We start from the raw sequence: 9,796 nt of genomic DNA on the forward strand, positions 1-9,796 counted from the left end.
GAGATTTTGGAGTTGTTTGGCTGAGTAGACTTGGTCTTGATTGTTTAGGCTGAGTTCCTTTTTGAAAACTTCTTCAGATCAACCTTGAGGTCTTGGTGGTGTTGATGCAGCCATATGGTCAATAGATTTCTATTTGGGGTGAAGTGCATGAGTCTTGGCTGAATTTCTTGAAAGGATTTAACCATGTATTTGATCCATAATCTGAATGAAATTGTTGATAAGGTTGGTTGTTGGCAGCTTGATTCCCACACGCCACTTAGCTTGAATTTAGGGAGTTGAGTTTGAAAAATAACTATCTTGATCTCCTTGGCTGAATTAAGATAAAGGAATTATCTTTAATATTATCTCCAAGCCTTCACAACAACCTCTACTTGAATTCCTTTAACTGAATTGATCACCTCTTGAATTTGCTATCTGAATCAACCTCCTTATCATCAACATTATCTTCTCTTTATCTCCAAGCTTCCAATAGTGAAACTGTGTGCTATTTTAAGGGATGGAACATGCCTAACACATGTGCCTTATGCATGGGCGCCCTAGATGAGACACTTAGCTCTAGTTGTGCATTCTTGGCCTTCATTGATGACAACCTATAGGTGAGTTGTCTTTAATTTAGGATTATTTCTTGTGAAAGTCTCTTATTTTGATTGAATTTGAGTGCTATATAACTTTGTTTGATTCAGATTTCAAGGGAATTAAGGATTTAGGGCACAGTTTGTGTTAGATTTGTGGATTTAGGTTTGTAGTTTTTGTGGGGGAAATTAAGGTTATGGTTGGGCAGCGTTTAAGTGAAGTTGATGCGATGATTTTGGAAGACGATGCAAGGGGGATATGAGGTGGAATGGCGCCACAAACATGAGATGTTTGATAAGCCTGTGAGGTTTGCCACAAGAGAATGATCTCTTGATAAGAATAATAACTTGGCTCATCCAAGAAGCTAGGAGAATTACTCACTAACAAGGGAAATAATTCCAAATAAAAATCAACTTGTTTTATTCAATCATGAGTTCATATACATATAGGAAAAATAACTTAGAAATAGTCAGCAACAAACAAATGTGAAAAGATAACAACCCTATCTAAAAGTCTTAAATATCTTCACGGTTGGATACTTGGAATTCACCTTGAGTTGTTTGTGTTGACTTGGCCGAATTGTTTGTTGTGGAAAGGGGCCCAATCTGAATTGAATTTTCCTTAATGATTTGTTTTGGAAATTGAGATAATTCTTTCCTTTATCTTCGCGACATTGATATAATAAAAAGTTACTTTTTGATTTGATTGAGATTTATGTTGCTATTTTTGTGCTGGCCGAAATTAGATTAGGAGTTCCATATTTTGATGAGACTTGGCCTTGATATCTTGAAGTTGATCTTCTCATTGTTTCTAGTCGTGTTGAGCTTGGTGCTTGAGCTCCTTGATCTGTGCCATATTCTATCTCATTGTTCTATCTCCAATGCATAACTGTGCACTCCTAAAATCAAAACATAAATATTAATTAAACAAATGCATCTAATGAAAATAATTCAGGAAAAATAAACAAACTGAACATAATAAATAAAATTCCTAGACAAATGTGGATTTAAGACACTTCCCATTTATTTAGATGTAATGACACTAGTTGTCATGGTGTAATGACACAAGTTGTCATGGTGGCTCCTCCACCAAAGTGTATCCTCATTTAAGCTTTTCAGCTTGGACTATGCAATTTAAGACCTTGTCATCTTGCTTGGTCCAATTAAGGCTTGCATCCATGATAGCATATATGAGTTGCCGAAGCACTTCTTGTACCTTCTTGGACTTGGTCCTAGTCATAGGACCTCCTAAGCCATCTAAAGACTCATCATTGATGTTGGACTCCACTAGGTTTACATCATCCCCTCATCGTTCAAGAGAATTCGACCTCGAATGTGCATTCTCATCTCCTGTGTCAAAAAAAGTCAAGTCAGCTATATTGAAAGTAGCACGAATGTTACCATACTCACTAGGAAGATCCAGCTTGTATGCATTATTGTTGATTCTTTTTAACACTTGGAATGGGTCGTCTCCCCTAGGTTGAAGCTTTGATTTCCTTTGAGAGGGGAACCTCTCATTTCTCATGTGAACCCAGAGTCAGTCGCCTGATTCAAAGATGACTTCCTTCCTGTCGTTGTTGGCTGATCTTACATAACTCCATGTCCTCTTTTTAAGTTGTTCTTTCACCTTCTCATGCAGCTTTCTCACATACTCCACATTGTCGATTTGTTGATGATCTTCAAGCTCTTATGAAACACAAATTATCCTCATCAAAACACATAGTATGCAAGCTTTCCAAAGTGCTCCTCTTGACATGCGCACTTTCAATTATCATGTATGTATGCATGTGCATGAAAATCATATATGCGTACATGTAAGTCTCATTTTAGTTATGATTAATTTTAACTTTGTGAGACTTCCATTGGGATTCATCCTAGCCTATACTCTTTCTAAGCAAACATCTTAAGACCTAATAAAGATATAAAATACTTAGCCTCTAGATCTTCTTTTGAATGGTTTGCCATATATGAACTTCAGTCTTGTCTTTATTTGATACTTGTTGTTTGTTGATTTGTTAATCCTTCAAGGTTGTCATTGATCATTAATCATGTTGTCGATCATTGTCTATATTAAATTTTGTTTTTTTGTCTTCATCAAAATATATGTGATGCATGCTTGCATACATACTCTTGTTCATTCATGCATGCATCTTGAATACAAACAAAATAATTAGGAAATATTTAAAGACAAATGTTCTATCAATAAGTATTATTTATAAGAAAGCTTTATGACATTGTTGTATCCATTCAACTAACACTACCTAGTGATATTAAAACTTCATTATTCTTGTAGGTTATGTTAATTAAGTGATTTATTTTTTATGATTTTTGGAGCAAAATGAATAGCAATTTGTGCTTTATAAAATAATCAGCTTTTTTTCTTTATACTTGGGATTTTGCATTCTTATGAAATTTATGATGTTCTGAATATTTTTACATTCTACATAAAAATAAACTTATGTTTCAATTGTTATAAGTGATTTTTTGAAGCAAAAAAGGTTATTTTTGTTGAAAATAACCCAAAGACAGTCTAGAACTGAATAAGATCATACGTAAAAAATATACAAATACATGTGTGCATATATATATATATATATATATATATAGATATTGTGAATGTGTGAAGTAGCTTTACGCAATTAACATTGTATCGAAAACAACACTTAAGTGGTGACATTAGCATATACAAAGGCATGAACCATAATCCTTATTTTCATGAAATAGGAAATCAGTCTAAAGGAGTAACAAATCAAAATAAAGAAAATGGCAGCCTAAAAAACGATACAACAAATACAATCATCTGCAAAAATTGCAGCACTAAAACATCAAACAGAACACAAGCTTCAACAAAGAGGTCATGGGAAGTTTTGTTTGAAAGAAATAAATCTGCTGATAAATAAAAGTATCCTAAACATTTTTTCTCTCGAAAATTGAAGTTTAAAATATGTAACCAAAGCGCAAACTACAATCTTGATTTAATGCTAGACATATCATAGTCCTAGACTTAAAAAGGCTTGCTTGGTTTACAAGCAACTTTCTATCTTCCATAAGGATGATATCGACCTGCACCATAACCTCCTCTACTCCCATAAAAGGAGCCTCCACTAGCCCCTCCTCCATATCCACCACCTAATCCGGCATCATAACCACTTTGATAGGCACCGGCACCAGAAGAAGCACCACCACTGGCAGCACCACCATATGCACCATAACTCTCACTTGGTCCACCGTACCCACCAAACTCACTTCCATAGCCTCTGCTAAAGGCTCCACCATAACGACCGGCGTATCCAAGGGAAGGATCTCTATAGGGGCCCATCGCACCAGCATAGCCACCGTAGCCTCCAAATTCACTCCCGTAGCCACCATATGCAGCAGCGCCCCTACCACCATAGACACCAGCACCGGATCTGTAACCTCCAACACCAAAGCCGCCACCGAATCCTTCATAAGCATCTCCTCCATATCCACCACCACCACCGTAGGAAGACCTTGAGTCATTGTAACGCTTGGATGATGGAGGCGGTGGGTTTGACTTCTTTGGTTCAGCCTTCTTAATTTCCACCTACAAAAGAAAGGTAAGAAAGTTACTTAATTGATAATGCATTTAATGAAAAATAAATAGATGACATAATTCAAGAAGTTCCCTGATCAGGATATAATATGTATATAATGCGGTCTACAACATCAACTCCAACCATGATAGCTCAAATGGTAAGAACAAAGAAATACCCCTTCAAGATTGATGCATATGTTACAAAACCCGGTAAGTAGACAGCAACTGGTACATTGAACTCAATAGGAAATTCAGAAATTTTGGTTCCTTGATTATTGAGAGTAAATTATTACATAAAGTGAATGGTGATTCATGAGAACTTCGGGGATTAACACAAAAGACATTCATTAATGGGCCTCCAAATAAAAACTAAACCTGTAGTAGAGTTGATTTGTTTCAGAAATGTAATTATTGGTAACAAAAATTTAAAAAGGGTGGACAAGTGCATAATCCTCCAAACTAGTGGGCTATGGGAACTTATCAAATATTAATTTATAATAACTAACCCAAAGATTGCAAAGTCAGTTCCACATGTCAAAGGCCCTTTACTTCCCTCTTTCAGATATATGATATGTATAATGAAAGTATTCATTTCGAACTTATTTAATGAATAGATTTATCAAATGTACAATTAAAAATTAGCCCAAGAGATGTAATGAATGTACTCATTTTGAATAAAATCTTCCTCACCTGAGCTCCAGCAAACTCAATCTTGTTCCCCAAAGACAGAAGATCATCAACAGCTTCCTCAGCATCAAAGGTGATAAACCCAAAGCCGCGAGAACGATTAGTGGAGTGGTCCCGCATTATTTGGTGATCTCTGACTTCTCCATAGCGGGTAAAAAAGTCTCTAAATTCATCTGCACAAGTGCATCTCTGCTTAATAATGATATCAGGCAAAGCAAGGAGCCATTTGGTGCATCTATTTAATGATTAACAAGATACTTTCTCTATGTGTGTGTGTGTCCATATTGTCTTCATATTCACTCTCTCAAGGTGTTCTATGATGTGTACCCCTTATTACAACTCACAATCAAGCAGCAAATATTAGATCACTAATGAGTCAACCTACCTTCAGTCACAGTTGAAGGAATCCCACCTACAAAAATTTTCTTTGTCCTAAAATCCTTAGAACCACCAGCTCCCCTTGGTATTGTGCGCTTAATCTCAACCTAAACATGATCCCAAAACCATAAGGTCCAGCAAATCGTTCATTCACTAATCAATCACCACAACTAAAACAAAACAAATAAAATCATAAAGCTAAAAACTCATTAAATGCAAGTCTTACTTGTTTGCCATTGATTACATGAGTGTCCTCAATGACTTTATCAACCACAGAGGGATCTGCATATGTTATGAACCCAAACCCACGAGGCTGGCCAGTTTTGCGGTCCTTCATGATGACAGAGTCAGTAATCTCACCATATTTACCAAAGTGCTTGATAAATTGGGCTGCATATGAAGACCATGTAAGAAAGAAACCAATACATTAAACTAGAAATGCACAAAATATAAAAGGGGATCGGAACCCTAATAATTCTAATAAATATAATTAAAAATAAAATTATAAAGGCAAAGCACTAAATACTAACCAATGGTCGTTTCTCTCGCTAAACCACCTATAAATATCTTTCTGCACATTATGGGAATCTAACAATATTAGCATCTAACTAACAAATCTAAGAATATTAACGTCTAAGTAAGTAGCTAACAACATATAACAAAGCCATTCTTAGAAATACAAAAAGAGGTTTTTTATGTTTACTATCAAAATATAACAAGCAAACCTTTTTTATAAATGTAAAAAAGAGTAATCTATTCTGAGTAATAAAGCTAAATAAAATGATTCTTCTATTTTTCTCAACCTGGGTGAGCTTCTCAAGGTTCCAAACTTCAATTAGATTATATCCAAATTTAACCAGCAACATGTAACAAAAACTTTTTTTCTTATAAATGCCAAAAGTTTAGTCCTTTGTTTACTAAGGAGTAAGGACATATGACAAAAACTTTTTTCTTATGAATGATAAAAAGGAACTTTTTTGTTTACTGGAAGACATAACAAAAGAAGAGTGTAATATCTCAGTGCATCTTTCACCCTTCTTAGATTACTTTTTTTTTTTTTTTGAAGAGTCAATGATAATTAAAAGATGAATGGCAGATGACATAACAGTGTAAAAAACTTACACCGTAACATCTTTTTCTCAACAAAAAAACCTTTCCTCCGAAATCTAACGGGGGTATTTTTCAGAACTAAGTCAAACAATATTAACATCTAAGCAAGGTTATCAATCTGGGTCGGTGACAGCAATATTAACATCGCTTATTACGCAATAGTCTGCAACATTGAGGTTTTCTTGGAATCTCCAACATAGAAAATTAAAACCTTAAATCTAATAAACAAATATAACAAAAAAACCCTTTTCACTAATATATATCAAAATCCCTTTTCCTGAGAAATCCGCAAAAAAGAATTCAGAGAAATCAAATATATTTTGATGCAAATTATGGGGTCTAGAGCAATTGAAACCAAATGTTCGAATATTCAACTTATAATAACTAACAAGAACATATGAAACCCTTTTCATATTTCAATTTTGTTTGTGAGAAATAAAAGAAAAAAGAAAAAAAGAAAAGGGAATGTTACCCAGGACTGGCACCATCACCGGTAAGAGGATGAGAATTGTGGTGTTGGTGTTGGTGTTGTTGAATTTCTTCATCATCCTCTTCTCTGTGAGAAAAGGGTATAACGGCGTCGTTTTGTTCAGCGCCACCAACAACGTGTTCATCACCGGGTGAGTCCATTGGTTATTAAGATTTTAGAAAAAGGGTAGAAGAAGTGAATAGAGAAAGTAACCCTAATAGATATATATAAGGGTGTGTGGTTGTTACATAGATATGTTTTCTTTTCTTTCTAATAACTTTCTGTTATAGGCCCATGGGCCTCTCCAACTCATTCACTCATCTCCAATTTTTTATATTACCAATTTGTCTAATTTTTTAAAGATTAAATTCCCTCACAAAAAAAATTAAGAGTTTCATCAAATATATCTCTAGACTATTTGGGTATTTTTTTTTGCTTATCCACCAAATTTTTCTCCATTAAAGATTCATTATATTCTTGAAAAAAAAATTATAATTATCACCAAACTCAAAACTCTTATTAATCAATTGGAAAAGTTGTTAAATTGGTAAGTTATGAATAACTTAGAAAAATATGTATAACCAATGTTATAAAACTCGAGCTAGATATTAATTTGTAAGAGGTCCATATAGGTTCTAACTGACTTAACTAGTTAGATTGTTCAGTTAAATAGGACAATATCATAATATCGTATATAATTATATATTATATAATTAATTAAAATTTTAGAATAAGGAATAATACACTTATTAATATCATGTTTTGCATAATGCATATACATAAATCAAAACAGAAGTACATGAAACAATTTAATGTTACATAATTAAAAATTTAAATCAAAACCCAATAACTCATATAGAGATTAAATATTTTAATCTATTCAACTATCATTGTCTTCATTAGATCCTAAATTGACATTGTCGATTAGAGATGAAGTTTGAGTGAAACTATTTACATCTTCTTAAGGAAAATAGTCGAAATTAAGCTCTTCGTCATTAGTATTGTTCTTCAACAATACCTATAAATGAAAGTCAAGATTAGATTAATTTGTATAAAAATTAGAAAATTGGTGCTATAATATTTTCAAAACAATATTCATCATCTTTAATAAATCAAGTATTGGATTTGACAAGTCATAATAGAGTATTTTTTTTATTTTATCATAGTCAATCAATGGAGTTTTTGCTTCTTCACTAGTCCAATACTCAATGTTATCTATACTCTCATAGTCAACAAAAACAGACATTCTTCTTTTATTAACCATCATATAATTCCAACAAATATGATATATCAATACAAAATAGAATATACTTAGTAGACATTGAAAATTAAGTTAAAAACAAACATATTTTTTTAAGTCCAAGTTATAGTGCATATAGAATAGATCATCATTCAATCTTTTGTACTCCAATAATTTATTCTTCTTTCTTGTGTGTATTCTATCAAATATACTCCAATTTCTTTCACAACTAGAAGAAGATGTAGTTTAGCTCAAAATTTTAATAGTTAGTTGGGATACCATAGAAACACTAAATTCAAATTGCGACCACAATTTATCTAAAAAACATCACAAATATTAGTATGTCATTAAACTGTTACACTTTTACACAATATTACAATAAATTGATAAATTAAAATTTTAAAACATTATCTAATTGCAAGTGTTTAACTATTTTAATTGACATTGTATTGTCAAAACTCTTAACTTTATCATGATAGATGTAACTTTATTTGAAAAACTCGATTTTGCTTGTGGTAATTTTTTATTGTAAAACATCGAGTCAACCTTGTTGAATCTCTGGTTTGATACAAAAAGTTCTCCTTATCATAATAAAATGTTGGATTCAAAAAATATGCAACATAATACAACTTTGTAAGTTGTTTATCACATCTTTGCTGTCGCGCTCGATTTTCGGCTGCACGACTTGTTTAGAGTCGCCACTACTTTTAAGCCCAATTACCCTAGGCTTTTGGATTTTTGATATCCAGGTTCGGGAGTCAGTTACAAGGTAGGGAAGGTATTAGCCCCCTACCCGCCTGCGTCAAGCGGTACCCTTCATTAAAAAATATGACTTTATTAATATTATTATTATTATTATTATTATTATTAAAAAAAATTTATTTTGTAATTATCCAGCAATTGTTAATAAAGAATAATAATCTCCTAAAAATAATTTAATAAACATTTAAAATATAAAATAAATCACTTTAATGTATTTTTCAATTAAATTAAGTAGTATCCTAGTCATGTAAATAATCTATAAAAATTTTATTATATATATATTAAGATTTTAAACCATACCTTTGAAAATTTAACATTTTTAAATAAACATACCTATAAAGCACCTTTCAAAAAATAAATTAATGTTGAGATTTAATCAAAGATGGAGAGAAGGTCGCCCTGGAGGTCTCTTTCTTCTCATATCATCTTCGAAAGGTTGCGCTACGCCGCTTCTTTTCAATCGATTAAATCTCAAAAATTAATTTGTTCCATTTTCTAAAATAACCAAATAAAAACTATTTTTCAATAATAAACAACACTTAAAAAATATACTTTTTTTACTAGAAGTACATTTCCTTTAATTAAAATACACTCAACCAACAAACCATTTTCTACTTAAAGAACTACGTAAGCCTGGATCCCCTTAATAGGGGTACATAGGACTAAAGTCAATATTGTCAGGCTTAATAATAAAAATAATTATTTTTCCTTCTTAATAATTGATTAATTAATTCGAAAATTTAATAATAATAATAATAATATTAATAAAGTCATATTTTTTAATGAAGGGTACCGCTTAACGCGGACGGGTAGGGTGCTAATATCTTCCCTACCTTGTAACTGACTCCCGAACCTGGATATCAAAAATCCAAAAGCCCAGAATAATTGGGCTTAAAATATTTTTCTATATTTTTAACTATAAAATATAGTGGCGACTCTAAACAAGTCGTGCAGCCGAAAATCGGGGCGCGACAGTTGGCGACTCTGCAGGAGACTTTTTTGAGAGAGTCCGGCCCATAATC

General features: G+C 32.6%; 1 protein-coding gene across 1 annotated transcript; it reads right to left on the reverse strand.

The window, feature by feature from the left end:
- On the reverse strand, positions 3,449-6,978 carry LOC109336421 (heterogeneous nuclear ribonucleoprotein 1-like). The gene is made up of 6 exons (XM_019573011.1): positions 6,776-6,978; positions 5,724-5,764; positions 5,420-5,583; positions 5,201-5,300; positions 4,819-4,988; positions 3,449-4,137 (listed from the first exon to the last, which is right to left on the reverse strand). The coding sequence occupies exons 1-6, from the start codon at positions 6,931-6,933 to the stop codon at positions 3,610-3,612; spliced, it is 1,161 nt and encodes a 386-aa protein (XP_019428556.1). The 5' UTR covers positions 6,934-6,978; the 3' UTR covers positions 3,449-3,609.

This window comes from Lupinus angustifolius, chromosome LG20 (genome assembly GCF_001865875.1).
Source record: "Lupinus angustifolius cultivar Tanjil chromosome LG20, LupAngTanjil_v1.0, whole genome shotgun sequence".
Lineage (NCBI taxonomy): Eukaryota > Viridiplantae > Streptophyta > Magnoliopsida > Fabales > Fabaceae > Lupinus > Lupinus angustifolius.

Bases quoted from the DNA above. Each gene is read 5' to 3' on its own strand.
- LOC109336421 (XM_019573011.1), bottom strand. From the start codon at position 6,933: ATGGACTCACCCGGTGATGAACACGTTGTTGGTGGCGCTGAACAAAAC. The intron at 5,301-5,419 runs GTAAGACTTGCA...GATCATGTTTAG, and splicing joins ATGTAATCAATGGCAAACAA to GTTGAGATTAAGCGCACAAT. The intron at 4,138-4,818 runs GTGAGGAAGATT...TTTCTTTTGTAG, and splicing joins TTGAGTTTGCTGGAGCTCAG to GTGGAAATTAAGAAGGCTGA.